General features: G+C 44.2%; 1 protein-coding gene across 2 annotated transcripts; it reads left to right on the top strand.

Annotated features, from left to right (window-relative positions):
• The first annotated feature begins 1317 nt into the window (after positions 1-1317).
• LOC147629507 (EH domain-containing protein 1-like) lies at positions 1318-10370 on the top strand. Of its 2 annotated transcripts, none has more exons than XM_086812768.1 (16): positions 1318-1544; positions 2397-2476; positions 6434-6502; positions 6658-6715; positions 6827-6870; positions 6980-7019; positions 7154-7215; positions 7313-7426; positions 7650-7752; positions 7841-7890; positions 7972-8100; positions 8596-8847; positions 8979-9058; positions 9272-9398; positions 9520-9663; positions 9788-10370. In XM_086812768.1, exons 1-16 carry the CDS (start codon positions 1460-1462, stop codon positions 9974-9976), a joined length of 1626 nt encoding a protein of 541 aa, XP_086668894.1. In that variant the 5' UTR covers positions 1318-1459; the 3' UTR covers positions 9977-10370. The 2 variants fall into 2 exon arrangements, with proteins under 2 accessions (XP_086668894.1, XP_086668893.1); XM_086812767.1 differs by having other exon boundaries at positions 6827-6879.
• The last annotated feature ends 6143 nt before the right edge of the window (positions 10371-16513 follow it).

The raw sequence follows: 16513 nt of genomic DNA, 5'->3' as shown, positions 1-16513 counted from the left end.
CCCATTGCATTGATCAGTTCTTCCCAACTCAGGAGGACCAATACTACTTATGGTACTATGGTGAGCGAGGCGAGTCCATTTGTATTGCACATTGACTTCTAGGTTCTAGAAGAATGTTAAATTGACAAAGGTACTCATATGACTTGGAGTTATACATGAGCTAGTGTTATGCTTTACCCTGACTCTAGATTGTATTCTTCAGCACATATTATATAGACTATACTCAGGGATTATATACCCTTAGAAAGGATAGTTATTCTTGGGGAGGATGTAGACTTTTTACGAGCTGATTGAGTCTATAGCTGACTCTACATTGTATATAAATAATCATTATACATACATACATACATACATACATACATACATATATATATATATATGCAGTGTTTTTTTATTATTTCTCCCTTTGTCTTCTCTTCTCTCTCTCTCTCTCTCTCACACACACACACACACACCCACACACACACACTCTCTCTCTCTCTCTCTCTATCAATGTTTCTCACTCACTCACACATTCTCTCTCTAACTCTCTTTCTCTCTCTTATCCACCTTTTCTAATTCATCTCTCTCTCTCTGTCTCTCTCTCTCTCTCTCTCTCTCTATTAGGGAAAGTACTCTCCGACTATAACATATAATGGTTAGTCCATGAGAAGAATGCAGGAGAGACGATGAGCTCGAGCTCCTTGCAAACACACACACCAGAGTAGACAAGCATACAAGAGTAGTGGATGGCTAAATTTTCTTGTATTCTTTTCTCTTCTCTACAACCGTAACATAAAGGGATAAAAGTGCATGCTATTATAAGGGAAAGTACTCTCATACTATAACATAACACACAGTCTTGCTACTAGCACATCTCACCAACGTAGCTAGTGGTGTAAGTGCGAAAACTATCACCAGGGCGGGTCATCAATGCCCGCAACACTAGTTGAGCTCAATACCTTAATATACCCCTTTGAGACAAGGAGCATTCCTGTGTGACAACGGAGTGAGGAAATGATGAACAAGCTAGCACACCCACAATGGCTTGAAGGTAAGACCCAATGACACACACCTTGGCAAGACTAAGGTAAGCTCTTGACTTGAACACCAAGGGCCAAATGAGGGTTGCTAACTTTGAGTGATGTCTATTAGGCAGTTCACTCAAGCATTTTGAGGGCTGGTTCAAACACAGCGGTTATGGGCGCGAAAATCTGCGCCCGCCCGCCCGCCCGCCCGCCCTTTGTGAGCCCGCCCGCCCTTTGTGAAACGGTCCTAAATAAATCCCTATCGGTCGTGTGTTCGGCCGCGTGTGAACGTGGGGGTGTTGCGGCGCTCGTTTTCACCTAGTTTCCGTTGCAGGGGGCTCATTTGAAAACTCAATCTCTGCGGCAGCGATTGAGAGGCCGTTGACAGCGCGAGAGAGGGAGAGATCCATACTGCTTCACTCTTCAGAGCGATCTACAAAACACTAGCAGACATGGACATCCTCACAGTTCACAACTCCAACTACGCCAAACAAGACGAGCGCTTGTACAAGCAGTGGTTCCAATACGCAGACCTCGGTAAGCTCCCCTCACCTTCGCCTTTGTTTCTCAAGCTTTTCTTCTTGACCAGATCGGAAGCTTCAGATCACAATCTCCTTGCCTTGTTTCTATAGCCTCCGTGTTGTATGTCATGCCATCATACGTTATTACCGTGCTCTACCTCCATCACCATGCCGTATACATCCACCATGTGCTTTTACCATGCCATACCCCTCCATATGTTCCCGCCTCCCCCCTCCCCAAACAGCCCCGGGCACGAATGTCCAATGATACATAGTGTCATTGTTCCCCATGCTACATAATACTCAGATCATTACATCATGTACCCTGTCATTTACTCAGCATGCTATACATTGATCAGATCATTATGCGCTACGCCTACTTAATTTTCATTCACCATGCCATGCATTGATCAGGTAGTTACAGCAGACACCATGTTGTTTGTTTTGCTCGCTATGCCATGCACTGACTATTGTTTACCTCGTTGTTTGTCTGCTCACCATTCTATATACTGATTGAATCACACTGTTGTACTTCTCATCCCTCATTGCATTGTACACCCCTATGGCATACATCATGCCGTTCACACCATGCCATCTTCTCATCTTTGGGGCTTGATTAATCAGAAATCTTGTGCATATCCTTCATCTGGCATGTTGCACAAACTGTCCTCTTGGTGCTGCATGGATTTGTTTACATCTCTGCTATGTCCAAACTTATACCAGCATTAGTTTATGCCATGTGTACTTTCTCTTGTAACTTTGTTTCGTTACATTCATTTGTGATTTGGAATCTCTGGACTTAGGTTAGGTGTTAATTAACAGATGGACTAACTGAACAATCGAAGTTCGTTATTTTGAATGCATGCAGATGGTGATGGAAGGATCACTGGAGCTGATGCTGTTGATTTTTTTTCCCATTCAAAGCTGTCAAAGGAAGACCTTAAGCAGGTGAATAACTGTTCAATTCCTGCAAACAGAGTTAGATTTTGTGAGGTTAAATGCTTGATTCACCTTTTATTTGTGATGATAATCACTTTTAAGTGACCATAAAAAGGAGTTGGTAAATGCATTTGCATTGTGCCATGCGTAAAACATGACCGGGTTAAACATTTGCATTGTGCCATTTCATGATACATTGTCGGGACTCGGCTCCCAGTGGTAATTCCTCAGTGCAGTAGCTCAAATGGGAAGCGTCGATTTTTCATCTTACACATTGATAGCTGATATTATGTTGCTTCCTCTTCTTTGAATTTCTTTTGTCACCATTTCACCATCGGCATCATAGTCACAGGGGACGGCGGGGACGGTGCCTAGGAACGTGGGGACGCCGACACGGGACGGCGCAGGAACGGGGACGGACGGACGTCCCCTGACTGGCGTTTCAAACCGGGGACGGCGCAGGGACGGGGGATGGCTGTCAGGGACGGCCTGTGCGGGGACGGCAGATAGCCGTTGCGCCGGCGCCCGTTTCTGGCCGTTGCGCCTGCCTGTCGCGCGTGCCTGCCACTGTAGCCGTTTATGGCTGTTGGGCTTGGGCTCTACTAGCCGTTTATGGCTGTTGGGCCTTGGCCCTCTCTCTCTCTTGCCTATCTATATAAGAGCCCACCTCTACAAGGCTACAAGCTGCCACACACAAGTTCATTGCTCATTGCTCAAGCTTCTTGAATCTTCTCAAGTTCTCTCGAGTCTCTTCCAACTTCCAAGTTCCAAGCTCTAGGGCCTAGGCTCTCACCTCTCCCTCAAGCCTCTTGAGTCTTGACTCTTCCAACTTTCAAGCCTCTAGGCTCTCTCTCTCTCTCTCTCTCTCTCTCTCTCTCTCATTCCTCAAGGCTCTCTCTCTCTCTCTCTCTCTCACTCCTCAAGGCTCAAGAGTCAAGCGGCAAGCCATCTTCAACCATGGCATCCTCCTCACGTGCCGGGGCTTCTCGTAGAAGGACAACGGGATGGACATGGTGGGAGGAGGTAAACTACACCACATCCGTTCATGGAGGCGGTTCTCGGCCATGGGTATGCAAGCTTTGCCCGTACCGGCGAACGGGTGGCGCCGACAAAGTGCGAGCCCACCTCTTGCATGAGAGTGGGCATGAGGTGAGGTTTTGCACGAATGTCACGCCCGAGAAGAGACGCGAACTTCTTGACAAGCTTAGCGTCTACGAAGCGGTCGAAGCGACAAGAAGGACACCACGAGTGGCCGTGGATCCTGCGACGATGGGGAGAGGAACTCAAGCCTCTACCATGGAGTCATGTGGTGGATCGGGATCATGCACACCATCACCTTCGCCATCAAGTCGGAATGTTACTCCATCCACGACACCGGCACCCTCCATCTCCACGGCCTCTCAATCATTACGTGGCCCACGGCGACAATCTACACTTGGGGAGAATTGGAACCCCAAGTTGAAGGAGGAGGTGGATATGGCGGTGGCCCGCTTCTTCTTCCACGACCACATTGCCTTTCAAGCTAGGTAAGTGCTTTCGATCATTGCCAATTCATCATTCATGTTTTCATCATCCTAGTGACTAGTCTCCTTGTCATTAGTAAATTACTTTCTTGAATAGGTCGGAATACTTCAAGGTAATGGTTAAGAAGATTGGGGAGTATGGCTCAACCTATACGCCCCCCTCATCCGAGAGCTTGCGCACTACATTGCTCGACAAGGAGAAGCGCATTGTAGAGCAAGCGGCCGACAACACAAAGCGGCAATGGGAGAGGAACGGAGTCTCCCTCATTGTGGATGGATGGAGTGACACCCGCAAGAGGAGTATTCACGGCATGGTTGCATATTCCCGTGGAGAGATGTACTTCATCTCATCTCATGATGCATCCGGCACTGGGAAGAGCGCGGATGTGCTTGCGGCGGAGAGGGCTACCACCATGGAGATCGTTGGCCCCGAGCATGTAGTGGGCTTTATTGCGGATGGGGAGCCTTCCAATAGGGCGGCGGGAGCTATTCTCCAAGGTATGTATGGACATGTCACGGTGTCCTTTTGTATGGCTCATTGCCTAAACAACCTCCTCAAGGACATCGGGGCATTACCATGGATCAGCCCGCTCATTGAGGAGGCCAACACCATGGTCTCCTTTGTCCTCAACCACCAAAGACTTCGGCATGAGTTCAACAAGAGGTCCTGTCTCTCTCTTCTCAAATATTCCGACATCCGGTTCGCCTACAACTTTCTCATGTTGGGCCGGTTGAAGGATTGTAGTGGTGCTTTGAGGGGGCTTTTCCTTAGCGACGAGTTTGTCGCCATGCAAGAGTCCCATACAAACACTGGCCAAGAGTGTAGGCTACGGGCGGATGACGCCTCTTGGTGGGAGCGTGTGAAGACCACAGATGCTATGGTGAGGCCCATAGTCCACCTGTTGAGGATTGTAGACGCTATGCAGCCATGCATAGGCAAGGTCTACGAGGCCATGGATCGCATGATAGAGAAGTTGAAAGACTTCGTGCCTGACGAAGACAGATACGAGGAGATCCATGCCTTGTGTCTAGGAAGGTGGAATTCCTACTACTCTCCATTGCATGCAGCAGCTTATGTGGTGGACCCAGAATTCCAAGGCAACAAGCAGGAGAGCGACCGGGAGGTGAGCGCTGGATGGAGGATCATCTTGCTGTCATGATGCACAGGTTGACCGCTCCAAAGTTGGTGCTGCTCTATGGTGGGAGGACTTTGGTTCAGATGGACCGGAGCTGCAGCAGCTTGCCATCCGCATACTTAGCCAGGCCGTCAGCTCCTCTTGCTTGGAGCAACTTTGGAGTACCTACAGCCACATTGCCTCTAGGAAGAGGAACCGACTCGGGGTAGAGCGTGCCAATGACCTTGTCTTCGTCAACGCGAACTTGCGAATGCTTTGCAAGAGCATGACCAAGAAGGCAGATTCCTTCACCGAGTGGGAGATGAGTCAACAAGAAGAGCAACGGGAGGATGAGGTGCAGGAGCAGCATGCTAGTGAGGATGAGACTGAGGATGAGCTTGATGCTTCTTTGGCAGCCGCACAAGCTACGCATGACCATGAGGCGAGCACTTCACGTGGATGATCATTCATGGATCATGATTCATGGGCCTTACTACTTAGCTCTAGCCTCTAGCCTCTAGTCTTCAGCACTTTTTTGTCATTGACTCATTTGAGTCCGTCCTTCTTGAGTCATGACTCATTTTGTATCTACTTAATTATTAATGACTCAAAATCTTAGCATTTTAGTGTAAATTTGTGCTCATTTTGATGTGCTTCCAAAGTAGAATAAGTGCAGAGTAGAAAATTTAAAAAAAAATTATTTTTTGAGTGCCGTTCCCTCCCCCGTCCCCGTTCCCTACTTATGGCCGTCCCCCGTCCCGTCCCCATCCCCGTCCCCCGTCACCGTCCCCCGTCCCTTGTGACTATGATCGGCATGCATAGCTGGTTACTGGCCGGTTTGTTGGGATATAATGGGCTGCTCAGTTTGTTAGTAGTCTGGTGATCTGTTTAGCGTAAGAGTGTGGGAGAAATATAACACACACAAATATATCGACAGTTGCTGTTTCTGTTTCCATTTCGTAATCTCCTCTTAAGATTTCCCCCCAAAACGTTTTCTCCGTAAGTTTTGATTTTTTACGAATTTCCTGATCATCTCCTCCAAACTACGATCCCCCCCATGTTTCCCATTAGCTGTTTCCCACGTTTCTTTTTATTTAAGCTCTCTTACAGAGAGAGAGAGAGAGAGAGAGAGAGAGAGAGAGAGAGTTGTTTAAGTGAAGTCACCATCTACGAATGCTATATATATATATATATATATATATATAGAGAGAGAGAGAGAGAGAGAGAGAGAGAGAGAGAGTTGTTTAAGTGAAGTCACCATCTGTACACTGATGAAGAACGAACCTACGAATGCTGCAAGAAATGTCGTGACTATAGTATTTTTGCAGGTCTGGGCCGTCGCTGACTCTAAACGACAGGGCTACCTCGGTTATCACGAGTTCGTGACAGCAATGCAGGTTGCATTTCTTTGCTTAACATGCACATGACTTGTAACAAAATTCTGTTGATGCTGTAATAAGTGCTTTGGGTTGCTTTATTGTTTTTCTTGTGAACTTGAAGATGTGAACACTTTTCGATTCTATCTTAGAAGATACAGTTGTTTTGTTGCCAGGTCATATCTCTTGTACAGATTGGGAATACACCATCGGCCAATGTGCTGCTAACTGCAGGTATGATGCTGCTTTACTTGAATGAGCTGCAATGAGGAGCTTAGGCATGACATTAACTGATGCAGCCTGATCTACAGCTTTTGTATTTCTCTTGTTTTCATTGTCTTGCAGAGGCTGAGAACATAAGTCCCCCAATAATGGAAGGACTAGACGAGGTGCTATCTGTATGTTCTCTTGATAGCCTTACTAGTTTATACTTATGTTTGTCCCATCAAACGAAGTATGGCCATACTTACACTTCTGGGGTTTTTCTTTGGCTTGCAGGTCAAGAGGACTCCTCAAAAAAGTGATGCTGAGATGAAGGGTAAGGTGTCTGTGAACATGTCTTGCTGGCCTCAATTCCATTTTTTGACATCAATTGAACGTGCCTTGGTGTTTTCTCGATTGCATCTGGTGTCTCTTACAGGCTAAGATGAAGATGACCTCATGTTTTTGCAGGTCCTTCCCAAGAGATTCCAACCCTGATGTCAAGATTATTTTTACAAAAAGCCACCAAGAAGGTGAGACTGCCATGGAAGTTGATCATGCCATATTGCTGTTTACATGTACATTGTTCATGAAGCAAGTCTGTTTTGTTTTCTTGCAAATTTTGTCCAGGTTGAACCATCTCATGTTACTTCCATCATTGATGGTCTCAAAAAGCTTTACATGGAGAAATTGAAGCCTCTAGAAGTTGCATACCAATTCAATGACTTTGCCTTGCCCCCTTTGGTGAGTCATTGCATGCGTACGCTCCCATGCGCATTGTAGAATACATGATTGTTTTCTTGTGGCACTGAATGGAACATAAGAATGTTTGCTGAAGGTGCTTCATACTTTAGTGTATGGATAAGTGGTCAAGCATGTTTACCTCAGGTATCTTTAAGAGAATGTTTGTTTGAAATGATCTGTACATGTTGAAATTGAAATGTAACTTGGTTTTCTCTGTTTGCAGACTGACAGTGATTTTGATGCAAAGCCTATGGTCATGCTTCTTGGGCAATACTCTACTGGGAAAACTACTTTTATCAAGCATCTACTGAAAACCGATTATCCTGGTTGACATCCATTTCCACGTGGCTTCCCATGAATCCATGGTTTTCATAGCTTTAACATCTGACTGTGATTTCATGCCGGTTCTTTCAGGAGCTCACATTGGACCTGAGCCTACTACAGACCGTTTTATTGTTGTCATGGTAATAGCTTACTTTCATTATCATTGCCATTATTTTGGTTAAGAGTTTACTGTTTTGGTCACTCACATATTTTGAATGCAGGGAGGTCCTGATGGTCGAAGTATACCTGGGAATACAATCGCGGTGCAAACTAACATGCCATTCACTGGGCTCACACGATTTGGAGCAGCTTTTCTTTCCAAGTTTGAATGCTCTCAAATGCCTAATCCTGTAAGGAAAGTTTTTTGGTTATCTGCTCACATACTTAGACCTTTTATCAGAGTTAACTCTGCTTTAGTAAGAAGTTCACCTATATATGGACTTAAGTTTAAACCTTCTGGCAGACACAACACATCATGCCTTGGGACGTTAGATTTAATTTAACCTGAGCATTTCAGTTTTACACATCATGCCTTGGGACATTAGATGTAATTTAACCTGAGCATTTCAGTCTTTACACATCACGCCTTGGGACATTAGATTTAATTTAACCTGAACATTTTAGTTTTACACATGCTTCAGCTTTGAATGCTTTTTAAGTGTCTAAGGATGTAAGGAATCTTGTCTGAGTTTCTCGGTCATCTGCTACATCCTTAGACCTTTTATCAAAGTTAACTCTGGTTTAGTATAATCTAAACTTGCTTCTAGCAAGCACCTCATGCATTCTTTAACCTGCTCATTTCAGTTTACACATGATACAGCTTACCATAATCTGTTACCTTGTAGTTACTCGAGCACATTTCTTTTGTGGATACTCCTGGAGTTTTGTCTGGAGAGAAGCAACGGACTCAGCGTAGCTATGATTTCACTGGAGTGACTGAATGGTTTGCTGCAAAGAGTGACCTCATTTTGTTGCTTTTTGACCCTCACAAGCTAGACATCAGTGATGAGTTCAAACGTGTTATCTCATCACTTCGAGGGCATGAAGACAAGATTAGAGTTGTCCTAAACAAGGCTGATCAAGTTAGCACACAACAGGTCAGAGATTCTTTTTCGAAAGTCTTTGTTTACTTCATAAAGCTAAGCTATTTTGCTTGTACCTGTGTCTTTTGGGTTTCTGTTGAAGCTAAACTATGTGTATGAGCTGATTATTGGATTTGTCCATACAGTTGACGAGGGTTTACGGAGCTCTCATGTGGTCCCTTGGAAAAGTTCTGAACTCTCCGGAGGTTGTACGTGTCTATGTTGGGTAGGCAACACTCTGCCTTCCTTGAAGTACGTGAGTGCTAAATGTGGGCTTTTTTTTGACACCTAAAATTCAAAAGAGAACAGTCTCAAATAATGAAGTTGTGCTGCTGTTGGGTCATGTAAGAATCTGTTAAATCATAGATGTACCGCTTTCATGATTGTTTGGGTGTAAGGTCTTGATAAACTTTGCTCTGAGTGTTTTTCTTGCAATCAGATCATTCAATGACAAGCCAAAAAGCGAGGCGTTGAGAGGCTCAATTGGTAAAGATCTCTTCGAGCCAGAACAAGACAATCTCCTTGCAGATTTGAAGGATATTCCTAGGAAATCCTGTGACCGAAAGGTAATGATTTACACCCACATTTTCATGCATCATGATTCTTGGGGGACATATATGCCTACATTTCACCAAATTCTGCTACTGCCTCTTAGTTGTACATTTCTTGAACTTACTTTTTTGCAAGATAAATGAATTTGTTAAAAGAGCTCGAGCTGCAAAAATCCATGCCTACTTGATTGGCCACCTGAAGAGAGAAATGCCGGCCATGATGGGCAAAACGAAGGCACAGCAGCGCCTTATGGACAATCTAGAGGAGGAGTTCAAGAAGGTAAGCCATACTAACATGCACCCAGAGTTCTCCTGCCTTTCCTGAGTTTGAAATTTTTTACATTCTCTGCCCTTCGGAGCGTTTTGAAGTTTAAAAGATGCTATGGTTTTTCTTGTTCTGCCAGGTGCAAAAGGAGTACCATCTTCCTGTCGGAGACTTCCCCAATGTGGAGCACTTCAAAGAGGTCCTCTCAGCGTACAGCATAGACAAGTTCGAGAAGTTCAAGCCCAAGATGATTCAAGCCATCGATGATATGCTGAGCAATGATCTGCCAGACCTTATCAAAAGATTCCGCAACCCTTATGATGGATGATTAAGACAAAAATGATAATGATGATGATGTTTATTGAGTCTTGCTGGTTGTTTTGGTCACGAGTACGTGACCTGCAAATGAGCATGTGCGAAAATCCACTCGAACTACATTTGGGTGAGAACCATGTTTTGGTCATCATGCCAGCTTCGATTAGCATCTGGAACGTCCTAATATGCATTATCCAAATATGCATGTTCTTCACTGTGATCTACTTCCGATGCAAGCACCCCCCATCAAAGTTTGGGGCATGAAGAGCTGGGCGTGAGGCATTGAGGGGGTTTAATAATATTGGAAACTATTACAGTTTTTCGGTCTCTCCTTCCAAAGGCTTTTTGATGATGTTTTTCGGCTCAAGGAAGCCTCAAGCGAATGTGATATATCTGAATCAGGGCAAGTGAGCTAGTTTGTGGAGTTTCTAGACATTATTTATTTATTTTGTTTTTCTTTAAAAAGGGTATCGGATCGCTTGTTGCTTAAGGATTGAAGCCTGAGAGAGTTTATATAATATAATAAGTCAAAAAGAACAACACTAAGTCAAAAAGAACAACACATATTTCGTCGTTTGCATCTTTTAGCATCCATTTTGAGTTGACAAGCAAAAGTCATGGTATCCCAAGAATTTGTACAGTTCTGGATCACTTTACTATAACGAACAAAGATGATCTAGTTTTATAGTATATTACGCTGCATTATATCACTCGTAGTGTTCGAATGAAGAATATTATTTGTTAGAGGGGGTTGTATTGCACAGCAATTTAAAAGTTCGTCGACATAGTCAGCAAGTCATTTATTCCTTAATCGATATCTATATAGCCTCTTTCACACTATTATGAATGCTACCATTCAAGTTCTTGTCTAATGAATCCATCTTTTTCATTCAAATCATCAATAGTCCTTACACGACACGCTTGTGTCGCAGCTTTGGTTACTTTGCTAGCCAGGCCTCTTGCTAATTTTAAGTATTCCATTAAGTTCCATTCGCTAAGAATTAAAGAGAAGACTTGATAGCACTTTCATTTGCCCTTGGATAGTCAAGTCATTGCGTTGCAATAATGGCTTGGAAGTGAAGGAATGTAGATGCATTATAAACCATTAACCTACTACCACTTTGACTTGCCCTCGGATAGTCAAGTCATTGCGTTGATCTCGTTAGGCTTGGAAGTAAGATACATTATAAACCGTTGTCATCTAGCCTCATGGATATAGCATGTTTCTGACAACTTAGTTTGAGAGAGATATTGTGTCTATGCATAATGCATGATACATACTTCTTTCTAGAGTGAGAAAAAATGGACAGATATGCAAGTAGCTATGGTTGAGCAACTTGAGGAGATGAGGCTACGTAGATTATAGATGGTTGAGATTAGATTTGGCACACTTAGCTACATTGGACCACATATCGAGTAGGTTTACTCTTGGACATCATATTGCGAGGGTGAAACTGGGCCCAAGACGAACTAGATGGGCATGAATGATATAGTCTATATCGTGGATGTTGGCATCGACTATGGACTCCCTATTGCGGGAGCTGAGTAGGGATGGTGATAATTTACTCTTGGACACCCTATTGTGGGGGTCGAACGGGCCCCAAGATGAGCCAAGATGGTCGTGGGAAGAAGAGTCTACACCCTATTGTAGATGATTGGGTTGAACGGGGATGGTGGAACCCTATTGTGGGGGCCAAATGGGGCCCAAGATGAGTCAGGATGGTTGTGGGAGAAAGAGTCTATACCCTATCACCCTATTGCGAGGTTGAATAGGGATGGGGATAATTTACTCTTGGACACCCTATTGCGGGGGTCGAACAGGGCCCAAGAGGAGCCCCATATAGTTGTGGGAGGAAGAGTCTACACACCGTATTGTGGAGGTTGAACGTGGATAGTGGTAATTTAATTTACTCTTGGACACCCTATTGCGGGGGCCGAACAGGGCCCAAGAGGAGCCCAAATAGTTGTGGGAGGAAGAGTCTACACCCTAATGTGGGGGTTGAACGTGGATAGTGGTAATTTAATTTACTCTTGGTAGACACCCTATTGTGGGGGCCAAATGGGGCCCTAGATGAGCCCAGATGGTCGTGGGAGGAAGAGTCTACACCCTATTGCGGGGTTGAATAGGGATGGTGATAATTTACTCTTGGACACCCTATTGCGGGGGCCAAACAGGGACCATGATGAGCCTAGCTAGTTGTGGGAGAAAGAGTCTACACCCTATTGTGGGAGCTGAATGGGGATGGTGGTAATTTACTCTTGGACACCCTAATGCGAGGGCCAAATAGGGCCCAAGATGAGCTCAGATGGTGGCATCGACCATGATTGCAGACCTACACGTTCAAGTCATGGCCTATAATGCTATAAAGATACACAGCTAGTCTCTTCTCTACACATTTCATTAGTCATCACTCTGAGTTTACTTTGTAGTTTCTAGTAGCATACAACCTTCGTTTCCAGCTCTCTCCCTTCATAGGAGCACATAGCCAATTGAGTTTCTAAAGTTTTGCGCTATTTCTTATGAGTGCTTTCTCTTACAAGAAAGTTCTATTTCTTATGAGTGTTCTCTTACAAGAAAGTGCGTTGTGATTGATCATACACAAGGTCTAAAATGTGATCAAGTATGGCATTCAACAATCCTCTTCCATAACCAAAAGGAAAAAAGTACCTAGAATATACGAAAGGAGGAGGCAAGTGTTTGTAACACAAAGATGCATTATGCTAAGGAGTACAAGAAGAATCGAGCATATGCGAAGAATTGACCCAAGAAGAATCGAGCATATGCGAAGAATTAAGGAGTACAAGAAGAATCGAGCATATGCGAAGAATTGACCCAAAAGACAATATGTGAAGAACAAACTTTAAAATGGTCCAATCTTAAGTAACGATGTACACTAAGTCTGTAGATTGGTAGAACATGGGCAGCTGTGTGACCTCTTGTTGCTTAGAGTTTGCAGGCACATGAGTTGAGGTGGGAGCTACTACTCTCCACTCTTACTTAAGCTTTGGGGTTGGCATCGGAGGCATGGCTTTGGGTCTCCACACCCACTTGAATTCGACATTCAAGGATATGTTTGCGGGGGGCTCAGTGAAAAGATGCAGGGGAGAAGAGAGCTTGAGCTCTTGCAAGCACACACACACTCACAAAACCCTAATAGAGAACACACAAGAGGAGAGGCTGAAAATCTTCTTCTTCTTCACTCAACACTCAACACACCATATACAAGATAAGAGTACACACATATGAAAAGGTACTCAACCAAATACATACTAGGGTTCTCTATAGTGCGAACCTAACTAAATGAGCTGGCGCTATAACTATGCCAGTCTCTAGAATGGTTGTCACAGAGCCTGTCATCCCACTGGCCGCATATCACCCATGATCTCACCAACCATGCCAGTGGTGTAAGTATGGGGCCTATCCCCCAGGCGGGTCATCAGTGTCCACCGCCTCACTAGATGAGCTTGATATCTCAACACTCCCCCTCCAGCTCAACTCCATCTCATGTACACCAAGCGAAGCCCTGAATCTGCGGAGCTTCTCTGTACCCAATGCTTGGGTGAAGATGTCAGCTACCTGATCCTGTGTGCTGACATAAACAAGGTCAAGGTCTCCTGCCAAGACCTTCTCTTTGACAAAATGGTAGTGGACCTCTATATGCTTCGTGCGAGCATGAAAAACTGGGTTCCTGGCCAACTGTATACTGCTAATATTGTCACAAAAAATGACAACTTGTCTATCCACTAATAGACCCAAATCTGCAAGTAGCTTTCTCAACCAAGCTACCTCACATGCTGCCATAGCAGCACCTCTGTACTCGGTCTCTGTACTGGATAGAGCAATCCTAGGCTGCTTCTTGTTGCTCCAAGTCACAGCAGCACTCCCCAAAGAAAACATGAAGCCACTAGTAGATCTTCTATTTGAGATACTACCAGCCCAACCAGCATCTGTGTACCCATGTACACATATCTCTGTCCTAGTTTCATAAAATAGTCTACAATGCAAAGTAGACCTCACATACCTCAGTATGCATCTCAATGCATCCAAATGCGGCTTCCGAGGAACCTGCATAAACTGACTCACCAACTCAACATCATAGCTCAAATCTGGCCTGGTGATCGTCATGTAGATCAAGCTTCCTACTATGCGCCTATACATAGTAGGATCCTCCAAAATCTCTCGTGAATCTACACTCAACTTGCCATTCTGATCCAATGGCACTGAGATAGGCTTACAGTCTGTCATACTATACTTGGACAACATGTCCAAGCCATACTGTCTCTGTAGTAATCCAATACCATGTGGTGACCCAATCACCTCAATGCCCAAGAAATATCTGAGCTCCCCCAGATCCTTCATCTCAAACTTCTGTTAAGCAAGATCTTTACATCAAAGATCTCTGCATCATGGTCCCCCGTAATGATCAAGTCATCTACATAGATGACAACAAGCACAACCCCTCTATCAGTGTGTCTCACATATAGCAAGAAATCTGCATTGGCTACACGAAAGCCAATAGTGACAAGATATTCAGAAATCTTGTTAGACCATGCTCTTGGTGCTTGTTTTAAGCCATACAAGGCTTTCTTCAACTTGCAAACATGCTCGAGGTGACACATCCTCATAACCAGGTGGCTGCAACATATACACCTCTTCCTGCAAATCCCCATGCAACAATGCATTCTTTACATCCATATGATGTAAAGACCATTGCTTCGACGTAGCCACTGCTATCACAACTCTCACTATTGCCATCTTGGCAACTGGGCTGAAAGTTTCCTCATAATCAATGCCATATATCTGCGCATATCCTTTGGCTACCAATCTAGCCTTGTACCTGTTTGTGCTTCCATCACTCTTATGTTTTACTTTGTACACTCACTTGCATTCAATGGCTTTCTTGCCTTCAGGCAATTGCACTAAATCCCAAGTCTCATTTCCATATAGTGCATCCATCTCCTCATCCATAGCTTTCTCCCAACACACATTTTCAATAGCCTCATCAATGCATGTGGGCCCTACAACCTGTACAACTTTTGCCATGTATGCATAGTGATGTGCCACATAACCATTGTAGGTAAACCTCTGCACAGGTGTTAAAACCCTAAGATCTCTCTAGATAATTGTTATGCATAAACATGCATAAATCAGGCATAAACTCAACCACCCAACCACCCCCGAGCCCAAGGGATGCACACATGAATAATGAATGAAATACATCATACCTCTACCTTGATGTCACATACCATCAAGAGGTATAACACAATCCAATAGCGTATAGCTATAGTGTGAAATGGTAGGTGAGTAGATATGAACCTCTACACAAGAGAGCATAACATAGCCTTGGCCTCATGGAGACCAAACCTCCAAGCCCCCAAGCTCCAAGCCCCCTTGAGTGTGCCCCATGCCCCTATTATATAGGAGGGCCCTCAAGTGACTCTTGACTTTCCATTCCTCATGTGTGACCCTTGGATGCCTGACCCTAACCTTAAACCTTAAGGTTAGTCCTAACCCATGCTCCACTAGAGCTTGTTCCCATGCTCCCATGCTCACAAGCCTAATGTGGGTTAGCCTCCTAGTATATGCACACATAATGTGTATATAACATAGCACACATAATGTACATATAACATACTTCCCCTCTCTCAAAACATTGCACTCTTGCAATGAAAAGAAGGAGAACTGCGCTGAACAATCTCAACCGACTCCCAAGTCGAATTCTCAATTTCCCTATCTTTCCACCTAATTTTAACCTCAGAGATTAGTCAACTACAAAGTTTCCTTTCCCTGAATTCAAATACCTTATCAGGTTCATGTGGAACATAGGATAATTCATCGACTTCAACGAGTTCTTGAGGAGTAACTGTGTCATCCTCACCTCCCAGTTTCCCTTTCAATCTATCGATATGAAAGACTGGATGAACTCTAACAATTGGAGGTAGTTTTAGTTCATACGCAACCATGCCAATCCGATATATAACTCGAACTGGACCACAATATCTAGGAGATAAATTCGAGCATTTTCCCATTGACAAAGTCTGAAAATCTTTAAGAACATTAAAATAAACCAACGCTTCTGGTTCAAAAGACCAAGATGAGCGTCCCCTATCAGCATAAAACCGTGCCCTATCATGAGCACTCTTGATAGAATCCCGAGCTTCGGTCAGAATTTCCTGCATATCTCGCAAGAAATCCCTCGATGCATCAAGCTCGATGTCCTTAAGACTGACATCAATAGGTGCCCTGAGTTGATACCCATACATAAGTATGCACGGACTAAAATAATAGCCGTAAATTTAGAACTGTTATAGGCAAATTCCATCATTGGAAGATATTTCCCAATATGATGATTTTCTAGAGACATGCACGAAGCATATCCTCTACAATCTGATTCATACACTCTGTTTGCCCATCAGACTACTACGGATGATCAGAACAATTCACATTCAAAGTAACTTCTTCGTTGTAAACCTTTCGGAATAAAGTAGGAAAGCATGGCATTATAACAGCAGAAACCAGGGATTCATCAGCGCCCCGACATACCCACAT

Source organism: Cibotium barometz, chromosome 18 (assembly GCF_041138505.1).
Source record: "Cibotium barometz isolate CiBa-2024 chromosome 18, ASM4113850v1, whole genome shotgun sequence".
Lineage (NCBI taxonomy): Eukaryota > Viridiplantae > Streptophyta > Polypodiopsida > Cyatheales > Cibotiaceae > Cibotium > Cibotium barometz.
Note: the sequence above shows the minus strand (reverse complement) of the source record. Positions and strands in the feature narration are given on the sequence as shown.

Bases quoted from the DNA above. Each gene is read 5' to 3' on its own strand.
- LOC147629507 (XM_086812767.1), top strand. From the start codon at position 1,460: ATGGACATCCTCACAGTTCACAACTCCAACTACGCCAAACAAGACGAG. The intron at 2,477-6,433 runs GTGAATAACTGT...GTATTTTTGCAG, and splicing joins CAAAGGAAGACCTTAAGCAG to GTCTGGGCCGTCGCTGACTC. The intron at 7,427-7,649 runs GTGAGTCATTGC...CTCTGTTTGCAG, and splicing joins ACTTTGCCTTGCCCCCTTTG to ACTGACAGTGATTTTGATGC.